The sequence below is a fragment of the Rhinoraja longicauda genome, chromosome 44, assembly GCF_053455715.1.
Source record: "Rhinoraja longicauda isolate Sanriku21f chromosome 44, sRhiLon1.1, whole genome shotgun sequence".
Taxonomy (NCBI): Eukaryota; Metazoa; Chordata; class Chondrichthyes; order Rajiformes; family Arhynchobatidae; genus Rhinoraja; species Rhinoraja longicauda.
The window spans coordinates 3,973,329-3,989,367 of NC_135996.1; the positions used below are offsets into that span (position 1 = coordinate 3,973,329).

Below are 16,039 nucleotides of genomic sequence, written 5' to 3' on the forward strand. Positions count from 1 at the left end.
TTCCGTCTCGTCTAGCCTGCTTCTGCCTCCGTCCCGTCTAGTGTCTTGTCTGTCCCGTCTCGTCTAGCCTGCGTCTGCCCCACCGTCCCGCCCCGTCCGTCTTCTTGTCTGCGCCTGCCACCCTTTCCCGTCTCGTCTGTCCCGTCTCGTCTAGCCTGCGTCTGCCCCCGATCCCGTCCCGTCTGCTCTGCGTCTGTGTCCCGCCCACGTCTGCCCCCCCCCCACATCCTGTGTCTGGTCTGTGTCTGCTCCCCATCCCTTCTGACTCTCGGCTGCATGCTGACCCGTCTGGCTCACCGTCTGTGTCCACCCCCCCCCCCCCCAAGTCCCGTCCTGTCCCGTCTGACTTGGTCTTTCTCGCTGCCCCGTCTCGCCCCGACTGTGTCTGCGCCCGTTCCGTCTGGTGCCATCTGTCTCCCCCTTTCTCGTCCCCCGTCTAACGCCGTCCTCCGTCGCCCCGTCTCGTCACGGTCCCGTCTAGACTTTCCGTCTGGTCCCGTCTGCGTCTGCCCTCTCGTTCCGTCCTGTCCCAGAGTCACACAGCGCGGAAACAGGCCCTTCGGCCCAACTCGCCCACACCGGCCAACATGCCCCATCTACACTAGTCCCACCTTTGCCCACACCGACCAACGTGCCCCATCTACACTAGTCCCACCCGCCCACACCGACCAACATGCCCCATCTACACTAGTCCCACCCGCCCACACCGGCCAACATGCCCCATCTACACTAGTCCCACCCGCCCACACCGACCAACATGCCCCATCTACACTAGTCCCACCCGCCCACACCGACCAACATGCCCCATCTACACTAGTCCCACCTGCCCACACCGGCCAACATGCCCCATCTACACTAGTCCCACCTGCCCACACCGGCCAACATGCCCCATCTACACTAGTCCCACCTGCCTGCGTTTGGCCCATGTCCCTCCAAACCCGTCCTATCCATGTACCTGTCCAACTGTTTCTTAAACGTTGGGATAGTCCCAGCCTCAACTACCTCCTCCGGCAGCTCGTTCCATACACCCACCACCCTCTGTGCGGAAAAGTTACCCCTCAGATTCCTATTAAATCTTTCCCCCTTCACCTTGAACCCGTGTCCTCTGGTCCTCGATTCCCCTACTCTGGGCAAGAGACTCTGTGCGTCTCAACGATCGATTCCTCTCATGATTTTGTACGCCTCTCCCCCTGCCCAGGACCGGCCCAGGATGGCTCAGGAGACCAACCAAACGCAAGTGCCTTTGCTCTGTACGACGGGCTGTGGGTTCTACGGGAACCCACGTACCAGCGGCATGTGCTCTGTCTGCTACAAGGAGTTCCTGCAGAAACAGAACAGCACTGAACGCATCGCCCCCACAGGTACCTCCCCCCTCCCACGCTGCCCGTAACGAGGTACAGCGCAAAGCCTTGTCATGCCGGGACAGACTACACATTACAATCCGGCCGTCCACAGTGTACAGATACGGGGTAAAGGGAATGACATTTAGAGAGAGAGAGAGAGAGAGTTTGGTTTAGTTTAGAATGGTGGGGGAAGGAGAGAGTGGGGGAAGAGGAGTGGGGGAGAAGAGGAGGGGCGGTATGCTCCACAGCGCCACGCAGTGGCCGGAGTGCGCCACTACACCGTGACGGTTTACATAGGAAAAAAAGCATGGGGGAACGATCCCATAAACGAAGGGCAGGCATGGGTGTCTTACATGGGGGGGGGGATGGAAGGGTGGGGGAGGAGGTTTAGGCTGGAGAGGGGGAGGGGGCAGTCTGCTCCACAATGCCGCACGCTGGCCAGAGTTTTACATGGGAAAACAGGCGTGACGGTTTACATGGGAAAAAAGGCGTGACAGTTTACATGGGAAAAAAGGCGTGACGGATTACATAGGAAAATAAAAGCCGTGACGGCTCACATGGGGAAAAAAAGCCGTGACGGTTTACATAGGAAAAATAGGCGTGACTGTTGACATAGGAAAAAACAGGCATGATGGTTTACATAGGAAAAAAAAGCCATGACGGTTCACATGGGGGAAAAAAGCCGTGACGGTTTACATAGGAAAAATAGGCGTGACTGTTGACATAGGAAAAAACAGGCGTGACGGTTTACATAGGAAAAAAAAGACATGACGGTTCACATGGGGGGAAAAAAGCCGTGACGGTTTACATAGGGAATAAAAGGCGTGACGGTTTATATAGGAAAACAAAGGCATGACGGTTTACATAGGAAAGAAAGCCGTGACGGTTTACATAGGAAAAAAAGGCGTGACGGTTTACATAGGAACAAAAAGGCATGACGGTTTACATAGGAAAAAAAAAGGCGTGACTGTTTACATAGGAAAAAACAGACGTGACGGTTTACATAGGAAAAAAAGCCACGTGAGGGGAGGGAGGGGGCAGGGAGAGGAGGAGAGAATGTGGGGGTGGAGGGGAAGGGTGGGCAAGGGTAGGGGGCAGGGAAGGAGTGGTCTATTCACCCCCCCACCCTCCCCTCCGTGTTGTGTTGCCACAGGTACAGTAAGCGGATCACCCACAGACCTCGCCCTCGCCCACAGTATGGACGCCACGTCACAGGGGTCGCTACCCAACCCCCCCTCCTCCACCCCCACCCCCACCCCCACACCCACCACACCACCGCCCAGCTCAGCCACCTCCGACAGCAACAGGTAAGGGGGGTGGCGGGAGGAGGGGACACCTGTAAGGGAGGTGGGAGGAGGGGGATTATGGGGCTGGTGGTGGGGGGGGGGGGAAAGGGAGGTGGGTGGGTGTCACCCCGCTGGGTCTACGGGTAACATGGTTCCTCAAACTGCCCTCTCTCCCTCTCTCCCTCCCTCCCTCTCCCTCTCTCTCTCTCCCTCCACCCACAAACCCCCACGGGCACGTCTTTGGGAAACCGGAGCGCCCGGAGGGAACCCACGCGGGTCACGGGGAGAGAACGTGCAAACTCCACACAGACAGAGACAGCGCCCGCGGTCGAGATGGAACCCGGGTCTCTGGCGCCGCGAGGCAGCGGCTCCACCCGCTGTGACCTCGTAGTTGAGGATGTTAACTTTCCCAAGATGCACAGGGACTGGTCACAGTGTTAGGAGGAACTGCAGATGCTGGCTTACACTGAGGAAAGACACAAAGTGCTGGAGTAACTCAGCGGGACGGGCAGCATCTCTGGAGAGAAGGGATAGGTGACGTTTCGGGTCGGGACCCTTCTTCAGACTGTCATTGCAGTTGTACAGGGCCCTGGTGAGACCTCATCTCCAGTACTGTGTGCAGTTTTGGCCTCCTAAATTGAGGAAGGACGTCCTTGCTATTGAGGCAGTGCAGCGTAGGTTCACCAGGTTAATCCCCGGGATGGCGGGACTGTCGTACGAGGAAAGATTGGAAAGACTGGGCTTGTATTCACTGGAGTTTAGAAGGATGAGAGGGGGATCTTATAGAGACGTGTAAAATTATAAAAGGACTGGACAAGCTAGATGCAGGAAAAATGTTCCCAATGTTGGGGGAGTCCAGAACCAGGGGCCACACAGTCTAAGAATAAAGGGGAGGCCGTTTAAAACTGAGGTGAGGAAAAAACTTTTCCACCCAGAGAGTTGTGAATGTGTGGGATTCTCTGCCACAGAGGGCAGTGGAGGCCGATTCACTGGATGGATTTAAGAGAGCGTTAGATAGAGCTCTAGGGGCTAGCGGAATCAAGGGATATGGGGAGAAGGCAGGCACGGGTTACTGATTGTGGATGATCAGCCATGATCTCAATGGATGGCGGTGCGTACAGGCTCGAAGGGCCGAATGGCCTCCTCCTGCACCTATTGTCTCTGTTTCTATGTTTACTCTTAGGAAATTGGGACGGGCAGGATTTGTGGATTAGCCTCTGCGACCACTGTTCTATTAGCTTTACGATAGTTATGGACAAGGATACTAGAGGGGCAAGATAGGCCACTCGACCCTAAAAACCGTAGTACGTCAATGACGCCATTTTAGTCGGCAGAAACTTGCAGAGACATTTAAAAAGAAAAATAACAAAAATCTGTGAGTTGATGGAGGAGATATATTCTGCATTTTAATGGGATCATCACACATACTGTCCCCCCAAAACACTGATTACACTGCAAGAGGCAGAGCGATCGGCGGGTTTTGCTTACTAAAATGGTGGGTTTTGCTTACTAAAATGGCGGGTTTGCCTACTAAAATGGCGGGTTTGCCTACTAAAATGGCCGGTTTGCCTACTAAAATGGCCGGTTTGCCTACTAAAATGGCGGGGTTGCCTACTAAAATGGCGTGTTTGCCTACTAAAATGGCGGCCGTTATGCCCCTTTGCGTACTACACTTCAGTACAGGCGATTTCAACGGAGTGGTCCATCTTGCTCCTCTAGTATCTTCGGTTACGGATAGGGTGGTATGGATAGATACAGGAAGGACAACGTTTTCCACACACAGGGTAGTGCTGCTGCCTCACGGCGCCAGAGACCCGGGTTCGATCCCGACCACGGGCGCTGTCCGCGCGGAGTTTGCACGTTCTCCCCGTGAGCCGCGTGGGTTTTCTCCGGGTCTCCGGATTCCCCCCACACTCCAGGTTTGTAGGTTAATTGGTTTCTGCGAATTGTAAATTGTCCCTCGTGCGGGTGTACGGGGCAATTGCTGGTCGGCGCAGACTTGGTGGGCCGAAGGGCCTGCTTCCGCGCTGCATCACTCTAAAGTCATGCAGTGATACAGTGTGGAAACAGGCCCTTCGGCCCTCCTTGCCCACACGGCCCATCTACACTAGCCCCACCTCTCTGCGTTTGGCCCATATCCCTCCAAACCCGTCCTATCCATGTACCTGTCCAACTGTTTCTTAAACGTTGGGATAGTCCCAGCCTCAACTACCTCCTCCGGCAGCTCGTTCCATACACCCACCACCCTCTGTGTGGAAAAGTTATTCCTCAGATTCCTATTAAATCTTTTCCCCTTCACCTTGAACCCATGTCCTCTAGTCCTCGATTCCCCTACTCTGGGCAAGAGACTCTGTGCTTCTACCCGATCTATTCCCCTCGTGATTTTGTACCCCTCTATAAGATCGCCCCTCATCCTCCTGCGCTCCAGGGAATAGAGACCCAGCCTGCTCAACCTCTCCCTGTAGCTCAGGCCCCTCGAGTCCTGGCAACGTCCTCGTAAATCTTCTCTGAACCCTTCAAACTTGACAACATTTTGGACAGGTGGACTGACACAGACTGCTGGAGTAACTAAGCAGGGCAGGCAGCATCTCTGGAGAGAAGGAAGAGAAGGAGAGGAAAGGTTTTAAAGGAGAAATGGGCAAATGGGACTAGTTAAGACGGCATGGATGAGTTATCGGTAGGGGTTGCCAACTATCTCACTCCCAAATAAGGGACAAGGTGACGTCACCGCCCCGCGCCCCATGTGACCTCACCCAGCCAGCGGCCACGTGCTCCCGCTCCACCATTGGCGGCAGCCCGGGAAGGGGGTGGGTTGCTATGCAACCTCCATTAGGCAGCGTCCGGGCCTCCGGGCCTACACTGTCTGGGCCTGCACTGTCCGGGCCTACACTGTCTGGGCCTACAGTGTCCGGGCCTACACCGTCCGGGCCTACACTGTCCGGGCCTACAGTGTCTGGGCCTACACTGTCCGGGCCTACACTGTCCGGGCCTACACTGTCTGGGCCTACACCATCCGGGCCTACAGCGTCCGGGCCTACACCGTCCGGGCCTACACCGTCCGGGCCTACACTGTCCGGGCCTACAGCGTCCGGGCCTACAGCATCCGGGCCTACAGCATCCGGGCCTACACTGTCCGGGCCTACACCGCCGTCCGGGCCTAATACGAGACAAAGGCGACCCCGTACGGGACAAACCAATTTAGCCCAAAATATGGGATGTCCTGGCTAATACGGGACAGTTGGCAACCCTAGTTATGGGATATGGGACAAACTTGGGCAGGTGGGACTAACGTAGATGGGGGTATCATGGTCGGGATGGGCAAGTTGGGCCCAAGGGGCTGTTTCCCTGATGTTTGGCTCAAAACAAAATGGTGTCTGTGCGACGGAAACAAAATGGTGTCCATGCATGGGCGGGCAGCCAGGGGTGGGCCTGGGTGCCAGTGTCTTCCCTCTGGAGCGGAGTTAACCCTTCTGTCTCTGATTCCCTCCTCAGCCCCACATTGCCGATGGCTTCTTCAGAAACAAAAGAGACGGTGATGGAGCAGAAAGGTGAGAGAGAGATGACTTCTTCGGAAACAAAAGAGACGGTGATGGAGCATAAAGGTGAGAGAGAGAGAGAGAGAGAGAGAGAGACAGAGAGAGAGAGAGAGAGAGAGAGAGAGAGAGAGAGAGAGAGAGAGAGAGAGAGAGAGAGAGAGAGAGAGAGAGAGAGAGAGAGAGAGGTCATAAGTGATAGGAGCAGAATTAGGCCATTCGGCCCATCGAGTCCGCTCCGCCATTCGATCACGGCCGATCTATCTCTCCCTCCTAACCCCATTCTCCTGCCTTCTCCCCACAACCCCTGACACCCGCACTGATCAACAATCTATCTATCTCTGCCTTAAATATACCCACTGACTTGTGGCCTCCACAGCCGTCTGTGGCAAAGAATCCCACTGATTCACCACCCTCTGACTGAAGAAATTCCTCCTCATCTCCTTCCTAAAGGAACGTCCTTTAATTCTGAGGCTGTGCCCTCTGGTCCTAGACTCTCCCACTAGTGGGAACATCCTCTCCACATCCACTCTATCCAGGCCGCTCACTGTTCTGTACGTTTCAATGAGGTCCCCCCTCATCCTTCTAAACTCCAGCGAGTACAGGCCCAGTGCCCACAAACGCTCATCGTACGTCAACCCACTCGTTCCTGGGTATGGAATATATATATATAGATGCTCCTCGACTTACGATATTTTGACTTTACGATGGTACGCAGCGGTAGAGTTGCCGCCTTACAGCGAATGCAGCGCCGGAGACCCGGGTTCCATCCCGACCATGGGCGCTGTCTGTACGGAGTTTGTACGTTCTCCCCGTGACCTGCGTGGGTTTTCTCCGAGAATTAACCGATACTAGGTTAATTCCCGGAATGGCGGGACTGTCGTATGTTGAAAGGCTGGAGCGATTGGGCTTGTATACACTGGAATTTAGAAGGGTGAGGGGGGATCTTATCGAAACATATAAGATAATTAGGGGATTGGACACATTAGAGGCAGGAAACATGTTCCCAATGTTGGGGGAGTCCAGAACCAGGGGCCACACAGTTTAAGAATAAGGGGTAGGCCATTTAGAACGGAGATGAGGAAGAACTTTTTCAGTCAGAGAGTTGTGAAGGTTTGGAATTCTCTGCCTCAGAAGGCAGTGGAGGCCAGTTCGTTGGGTGCTTTCAAGAGAGAGCTGGATAGAGCTCTTAAGGATAGCGGAGTGAGGGGGTATGGGGAGAAGGCAGGAACGGGGTACTGATTGAGAGTGATCAGCCATGATCGCATTGAATGGCGGTGCGTACAGGCTCGAAGGGCTGAATGGCCTACTCCTGCACCTATTGTCTATTGTCTATTGCCTATTATCTTCGGTTTCCTCCCACACTCCAAAGACGTGCGGGTTTGTAGGTTAATTGGCTTGGCGTCTGCGTGTAAATTGTCCCCAGTGTGTGTAGGATAGTGTTAGTGTGTGGGGATCGCTGGTCGGCGCGGACCCGGTGGGCCGAAAGGGCCTGTTTCCAGTGCCAAGCCAATTAACCTACAGACCCGCACTTCTTTGGAGCGTGGGAGGAAACCGGAGTGCCCGGAGAAAACCCACGCAGGTCAGGGGGAGAACGTGCAAACTCCGCACAGAGAGCGTCCGTGGTCAGGATCAAACCCGGGTCTCCGGCGCCGTGAGGCTGCAGCGTTACCGCTGCGCCACCGTGCCGCCTTGGTGAAAGAATGGGTCGACTGGGCTTGTATTCACTGGAATTTAGAAGGATGAGAGGGGATCTTATCGAGATATATAAAATTCTTAAAAGATTGGACAGGCTCGATGCAGGTAAAATGTTCCCGATGTTGGGGGAGTCCAGAACCAGGGGCCACACAGATTAAGAATAAGGGGGTCGGCCATTTAGGACTGAGATGAGGAAAAACCTTTTCACCCAGAGAGTTGTGAATCTGTGCAATTCTCTGCCACAGAGGGCAGTGGAGGCCAATTCACTGGATGTTTTCAGGAGAGAGCTAGATAGAGCTCTTAGGGCGAACGGAATCAAGGGATATGGGGAGAAATCGGTGTTATGTTTTTAAAGTTATTCACATTTTTAAGTTTAAAAGGAGGGGAGGCTCCTTTTAAACTTGAAAATGTGAATAATGTGAATAACTTTAAAAATATAACACCGATTTCAATGAAACTACTTGCATTATCACTAAAGTGACAATGGCGAGTAAGATGGGCCTAAAATTGTCGTGCCATCGTGTACGGTTTTGGCTGAAGTTCAGTCACAAACAAACGATAGTTTTTAGTATATCGATGTAGATATCACATCTACTAACTACACATTCATTTCATCCGCCTTATTGCAAATGCCCCCAGTGGTGGGGAGGTGTGCACTACGCCCGACACCACGGTGCCGCTAGTGGTGGGGACGTGTGCCCTGCACCCTACACCACAGTGCTCCCCCAGTGGCGGGGAGGAGTGCACTACACCCTACGCCACAGTGCCCCCCCAGTGGCGGGGAAGTGCGTATTACACCCTACACCACAGTGCCCCCAGTGGAGGGGAGGTGTGCACTACGCCCTACATCACAGTGCCTTCAGTGGCGTGGTGTGCACTATGCTATACACCACGGTGCCGCTAGTGGTGGGGAGGAGTGCACTGCACCCTACACCACAGCGCCCCTAGTGGTGGGGAGGTGTGCACTACGCACTGCACCACAGTGCCCCTAGTGATGGGGAGGTGTGCACTACCTACTGCACCACAGTGCCCCTTGTGGCGGGATGTGCACTACACCCTACACCACAGTGCCCCTAGAGGTGGGGAGGTGTGCACTACACCCTACACCACAGTGCCCCGAGTTAGGGGGAGGTGTGTACTATGCCCTACACCACAGTTCCCCCAGTGGCGGGGAGGTGTACTACACCCTACATCACAGTGCCCCCAGTGGCGGGGAGGTGTGTACTACACCCTACATCACAGTGCCCCTAGTTGGGGGGAGGTGTGCATTACACCCTACATCACAGTGTCCCCAGTGGCAGGGAGGTGTGGACTACACCCTACACCACATTGCCCCTAGTGGCAGGGAGGTGTACTATGCCCTACACCACAGTTCCCCCAGTGGCGGGGAGGTGTGTACTACACCCTACATCACAGTGCCCCTAGTGGCGGGGAGGTGTGCACTACGCCCTACACCACAGTGCCCCTTGTTGGGGGGAGGTGTGCACTACACCCTACATCACAGTGCCCACAGTGGCGGGGAGGTGTGTACTACACATTATACTGCAGCGCCCCCAACGGCAGGGAGGTGCGTGTTACACTCGACCCCCACTCATCCTGTTTTTTCCCCTTCGCCCCCCCCCCCCCCCAGCCTCTTCGTCGACAGCGGAGGAACCGCAGGGATCCCAGGAAGACCCGGAGAAATCTCCGGAGAAGAACAAGAAACGCAACCGTTGCTTCCTGTGTAAGAAGAAAGTCGGGCTAACAGGTGAGGGACGGGACGGAGGGGAGGGGGGGGGGGTGTGGATGGGTGTGGACAGTGTGGGAGGGGAGGGGGGGGGTTGGGATGGGCGACATCTCTGGAGAACATGGACAGGTGACGTCTCCGGTCGAGACCCTTCTTCAGACTTTGTCTAACCATCTGCCTGTCAACGCCCCCCCCCCCTCATCACCTATCCACCTATCACTCACCAGAAATTGTCCTGCCCCTCCTCTCTCCCACCTTTTCCAGTTCAGTTCGTTGTCACGTGTACCGAGGTACAGTGAAAAGCTTTTGTTGCGTGCCATCCGGTCAGTACACTGTCCACAGTATACAGATACAGGATAAAGGGAATAGCGTTTAGTGCGAGATAAAGCCAGCAAAGTCTGATCCAGGATAGTCCGAGGGTCTCCAATGAGGTAGACGGGAGGTCAGGACCGCTCTCTAGTTGGTGAGAGGACGGTTCAGTTGCCTGATAACAGCCGGGAAGATACTGCCCCTGAATCTGGAGTCCCTTTCAGAATGGCAGGCAGTGACTAGTGGGGTACCGCAAGGCTCGGTGCTGGGACCGCAGTGACTAGTGGGGTACCGCAAGGCTCGGTGCTGGGACCGCAGTGACTAGTGGGGGTACCGCAAGGCTCGGTGCTGGGACCGCAGTGACTAGTGGGGTACCGCAAGGCTCGGTGCTGGGACCGCAGCTATTTACAATATACATTAATGACTTGGATGAAGGGATTAAAAGTACCATTAGCAAATTTGCAGATGATACAAAGCTGGGTGGTAGTGTGAACTGTGAGGAAGATGCTATGAGGTTGCAGGGTGACTTGGACAGGTTGTGTGAGTGGGCAGATGCATGGCAGATGCAGTTTAATGTGGATAAGTGTGAGGTTATCCACTTTGGTGGTAAGAATAGGAAGGCAGAGTATTATCTGAATGGTGTCAAGTTAGGAACAGGGGACGTACAACAAGATCTGGGTGTCCTAGTGCATCAGTCACTGAAAGGAAGCATGCAGGTACAGCAGGCAGTGAAGAAAGCCAATGGAATGTTGGCCTTCATAACAAGAGGAGTTGAGTATAGGAGCAAAGAGGTCCTTCTGCAGTTGTACAGGGCCCTAGTGAGACCGCACCTGGAGTACTGTGTGCAGTTTTGGTCTCCACATTTGAGGAAGGATATTCTTGCTATTGAGGGCGTGCAGCGTAGGTTTACTAGGCTAATTCCCGGAATGGCGGGACTATCATATGTTGAATGACTGGAGCGACTAGGCTTGTACACACTGGAATTTAGAAGGATGAGAGGAGATCTTATCGAAACGTATAAGATTATTAAGGGGTTGGACACGTTAGAGGCAGGAAACATGTTCCCAATGTTGGGGGAGTCCAGAACAAGGGGCCACAGTTTAAGAATAAGGGGTCGGCCATTTAGAACTGAGATGAGGAAAAACTTTTTCAGTCAGAGAGTTGTGAATCTGTGGAATTCTCTGCCTCAGAAGGCAGTGGAGGCCAATTTTCTGAATGCATTCAAGAGAGAGCTGGATAGAGCTCTTAAGGATAGCGGAGTGAGGGGGTATGGGGAGAAGGCAGGATCGGGGTACTGATTGAGAATGATCAGCCATGATCACATTAAATGGCGGTGCGTACAGGCTCGAAGGGCCGAATGGCCTCCTCCTAGACCTATTGTCTATTGTCTATAAAACGCTGGAGTAACTCAGCAGGTCAGGCAGCATCTCTGGAGAGAAGGAACAGGTGACGTTTCGGGTCGAGACCCTTCTTCAGACTGATGTCAGGGGAGGGGGACAAAGATAGGATGTAGTCGGAGACAGGAAGACTAGTGGGAGAACTGGGAAGGGGGAGGGGATGGAGAGAGAGGGCTTGGAATTGGAGAAGTCAATGTTCATACCGCTGGGCTGCAAGCTGCCCAGGCGAAATATGAGATGCTGTTCCTCCAATTTGCAGTGGGCCTCACTATGGCACTGGAGGAGGCCCAGGACAGAAAGGTCAGACTGGGAGTGGGAGGGGGAGTTGAAGTGCTGAGCCACCGGGAGATCAGGTTGGTTAAGGCGGACTGACGAAGGTGTTGAGCGAAACGATCGCCGAGCCTGCGCTTGGTCTCGCCGGAGGGGTGGACTGGGTTGGGATGGGGTGACATTTGGTGGGGGGGATAAATCAGTTGGGACAGATATTCCTCAATTTGGGAGAGGTGAATGGAGATAGGGATGGGACGGGTTGGGTTCAGGGTGGGGGTGGGAAGGGTCGGGTACGGTTGGGTGTAGATGGGGAGGGGTGACTCGGTTTGGGCAGGCAGGTGGAGATGGGGTTGGGTTGGGGTCAGGACAGTCTGAGAGAGATCAGGAATGTTGGAGATGGAACGGAGGTTGGGCTTGGAGATGGAGTTGAGTTTGGGGTTGGAGATAGAGATGGGGTTGGGTTTGGAGATGGGGTTGGGTTTGGAGATGGGGTTGGGTTTGGGAGATGGGGTTGGGTTTGGGGTTGAAGATAGAGATTGGGTTGGGTTTGGAGATGGAGATAGAGATAGGGTTGGGTTTGGAGATGGGGTTGGGTTTGGAGATGGGGTTGGGTTTGGAGATGGGGTTGGGTTTGGAGATGGGGTTGGGTTTGGGGTTGGAGATAGAGATGGGGTTGGGTTTGGAGATGGGGTTTGGAGATGAGGTTGGGTTTGGAGATGGGGTTGGGTTTGGAGATGGGGTTTGGAGATGGGGTTAGGTTTGGAGATGGGGTTGGGTTTGGAGATGGGATGGGGTTTGGAGATGGGGTTGGAGATGGGGTTGGGGTTTGGAGATGGGGTTGGGTTTGGAGATGGGATGGGGTTTGGAGATGGGGTTGGGTTTGGGTGTTGAAGATAGAGATGGGGTTGGGTTTGGAGATGGGGTTGGGTTTGGGGTTGAAGATAGAGATAGGGTTGGGTTTGGAGATGGGGTTAGGTTTGGAGATGGAGGATAGAGATAGGGTTGGGTTTGGAGATGGGGTTGGGTTTGGAGATGGGGTTGGGTTTGGAGATGGGGTTAGGTTTGGAGATGGGGTTGGGTTTGGGGTTGAAGATAGAGATGGGGTTGGGTTTGGAGATGGGGTTGGGGTTTGGGGTTGAAGATGGGGTTGGGTTTGGAGATGGGGTTGGAGATAGAGATAGGGTTGGGTTTGGAGATGGGATGGGGTTTGGAGATGGGGTTGGGTTTGGAGATGGGGTTGGGTTTGGAGATGGGGTTGGGGTTTGGAGATGGGGGTTGGAGTTGGAGATGGGATGGGGTTTGGAGATGGGGTTGGGTTTGGAGATGGGGTTGGGTTTGGAGATGGGGTTGGGTTTGGAGATTGGGGTTGGGTTTGGAGATGGGATGGGGTTTGGAGATGGGTTGGGTTTGGAGATGGGGATGGGGTTTGGTGATGGGGTTGGATTTGGAGATGGGATGTGGTTTGGAGATGGGGTTGGGTTTGGAGATGGATGTGGTTTGGAGATGGGGTTGGAGTTGGAGATGGAGATGGGGTTGGGTTTGGAGATGGGGTGAGTTCAGTTAAGAGTTGGTTTGGGGTCAGACAGGTCTGAGACAGATCAGGGTGGCTTAGAGATGGGGTTGGGTTTGGAACCATAGAAACATATTAAAACAAGTACAGGAGTAGGCCATTTCGGGCCCTTCGAGCCAGCGCCGCCATTCAATATGATCATGGCTGATCATCTAAAATCAGTACCCCGTTCCTGCTTTCTCCCCATGCAATTCAATACAATATATCTTTATTGTTATTGTACCAGGGGTACAACGAGATTGGGCATATCCCTTATTCCGTTAGCCCGAAGAGCTAAATCTAAACTCTCTCATGAAAACATCCAGTGAATTGGCCTCCACTACCTTCTGTAGCAGAGAATTCCACAGATTCACAACTCTCTGGGTGAAAAAGGTTTTTCCTCATCTCAGTCTTATTCTTAAACCATGACCCCTGGTTCTGGGCTCCCCCCAACATTGGGAACATTTTACCTGCATCTACCTGTCCAGTCCCTTAAGAATTTGATGTGTTTCTATAAGATCCCCTCTCATCCTTCTAAATTCCAGTGAATACAAGCCCAGCCTTTTCATTCATCATATGACAGTCCCGCCATCCCGGGGATTAACCTGGTGAACCTACGCTGCACGCCCTCAATAGCAAGGATGTCCTTCCTCAAATTAGGAGACCAAAACTGCACACAGTACTCCAGGTGACGGTCTCACTAGGGCCCGGTACAATTGCAGAAGGACCTCCTTGCTCCAATGGGATGCGATGGGTTGAGTTTGGGTTGGGATGGGTTGAGTTGGGATGCGATGGGTTGAGTTTGGGTCGGGATGGGTTGAGTTGAGTTGGATTCGTTTGGGTCGAGTCGGGATGAGTCGGGATGGGTTGAGTTGGATTGGTTTGGGTTGGTGATGGGTTGAGTTGGGTTGGGTTGAGTTGGATTGGTTTGGGATGGGTTGAGTTGGATTGGTTTGGGTCGGGATGGGATGAGTTGAGTTGGGTTGGGTTGGATTGAGTTGGGTTGGGATGAGTTGAGTTTGGGTTGGGATAGGTTGAGTTGGATTGGTTTGGGTTGGGATGGGTTGAGTTGGGTTGGGATGAGTTGCATTTGGGTTGGGATGGTTGAATTGAGTTGGGTTGGGTTGAGTTGGGTTGGGTTGAGTTGGGTTGGGTTGGGTTGGGTTGGGATGGGTTGAGTTGGGATGCAATGGGTTGAGTTTGGGTCGGGATGTGGTTGGTTGAGTTGAGTTGGATTGGTTTGGGTTGAGTTTGGGTTGAGTTGGGTTGGGTTGAGTTGGGTTGGGTTGAGTTGGGTTGGGTTGATTTGGATTGGTTTGGGTCGGGATGGGTTGAGTTGAGTTGGGTTGGGTTGAGTTGAGTTGAGTTGAGTTGAGTTGGGGTTGAGTTGGGTTGAGTTGTGTTGGGTTGGGTTGAGTTGGATTGGGATGGGTTGAGTTGGATTGGTTTGAGTTGGGTTTGATTGGTTTGGGTTGAGTTGGGTTGAGTTGAGTTGAGTTGGGTTGGATTGATTTGGGTTGGTTTGAGTTGAGTTGGGTATGGTTGAGTTGGGTTGGTTTGGGTTGGGTTGAGTTGGGTTGGGTTGATTTGGATTGGTTTGGGTCGGGATGGGTTGAGTTGAGTTGGGTTGGGTTGAGTTGAGTTGAGTTGAGCTGGGTTGGGTTGGGTTGGATTGAGTTGGGTTGAGTTGGGTTTGATTGGTTTGGGTTGAGTTGGGTTGAGTTGAGTTTGGGTTGGATTGATTTGGGTTGGGTTGAGTTGAGTTGGGTATGGTTGAGTTGGGTTGGTTTGGGTTGGGTTGAATTGGGTTGGGTTGAGTTGGGTTGGGTTGATTTGGATTGGTTTGGGTCGGGATGGGTTGAGTTGAGTTGGGTTGGGTTGAGTTGAGTTGAGTTGGGTTGGGTTGAGTTGGATTGGGATGGGTTGGGTTGAGTATGGGTTGGGTTGAGTTGGCATTGGGATGGGTTGAGTTGGGTTGGGTTGAGTTGGATTGGGATGGGTTGGGTTGAGTTGGGTTGGTCTGGATGTTGATGGGAAGGATTGGATAGCCCCTCCCTCCCTCCCTCCCTCCCTCCCCGGTCTCACCGCCCCCTCTCCCTGGTCCGCAGGGTTTGAGTGCGCTGTGGGAACCTCTATTGCTCAGTGCACCGGTATTTCGGACATGCACGACCTGCCACTTTGACTACTACAAGGCAGACGCGGCTGAGAAGATTCGCAAGGAGAACCCGAATGGTGGTCGGAGAGAAACTACAGAAGATCTGAGAGCAGGTGGCGGCCCGGAATAAACCCAGCCCCGCGCGAGGCCACAATACTCCCGTCTATGCCTCCTGCTTCAACCTCTCCTCCCTCCCTCCCTCCCTCCCTCCCTCCCTCCCTCCCTCTCCCTCCCTCCCTCCCTCCTCCCTCCCTCTCCCTCCCTCCCTCCCTCACGCGGGATCTTTCTATTCATCGCGGGTGGGGGCATGAGGGGGGAGAAGGGGAGGGAAACGATTTGGCTTTGAAATAGTGGAGGGAGAGAGTTTTGCCTTCCCCCCCTCCCTCTCCCCCCCTCCCCCTCTCCTCCCCAATCTTTTCCATCTCTTCCCCCTCCCCTCTTTCTCTCCCCCTCCCCCTTTCTTCCCCCTCCCCTTTCTCCCCCTCTCTCTCTCTCCCCCTCCCCCTCTTTCTCTCCCCCTTCCCCTCTCTCTCCCCTCCCCTCTTTCTCTCCCCCTCCCCCTCCCACTCTCTCTCCCCTCCCCCCTCTCTCCCCTCCCCCTTTTCCACCCCTCTTTCTCTCTCCCCTCCCCCTCTCCCCTCTTGCTCTCCTTCTCCTCCTCCCCATTCTCTCCACTCCCCCCCTCCTCTCCCCTACCCCCTCTCTCTCCCCCTCCCCCCTCTCTCTCTCTCCCCCCCTCACTCCCTCCTCCCACCTCTCTCTCCTCACCCCTC

At 54.2% G+C, this 16,039-nt stretch overlaps 1 protein-coding gene across 3 annotated transcripts in view; it reads left to right on the plus strand.

Moving 5' to 3' along the window:
• The first annotated feature begins 1,080 nt into the window (after positions 1–1,080).
• LOC144612287 (AN1-type zinc finger protein 5-like) overlaps positions 1,081–16,039 on the plus strand; it is a 58,275-nt gene continuing 43,316 nt past the window's right edge. Inside the window, exons 1-5 of one of the 3 annotated variants that reach the window (XM_078431855.1) lie at positions 1,081–1,361; positions 2,497–2,650; positions 6,122–6,231; positions 9,491–9,607; positions 15,220–15,448. In XM_078431855.1, the coding sequence (XP_078287981.1) occupies positions 1,169–1,361; positions 2,497–2,650; positions 6,122–6,231; positions 9,491–9,607; positions 15,220–15,293 (648 nt within the window). In that variant the 5' untranslated portion in view covers positions 1,081–1,168 and the 3' untranslated portion in view covers positions 15,294–15,448. Of the gene's footprint in view, positions 1,362–2,496; positions 2,651–6,121; positions 6,232–9,490; positions 9,608–15,219; positions 15,449–16,039 lie in introns of those variants that run through there. The other 2 variants (XM_078431857.1, XM_078431856.1) reach the window with 2 other exon arrangements.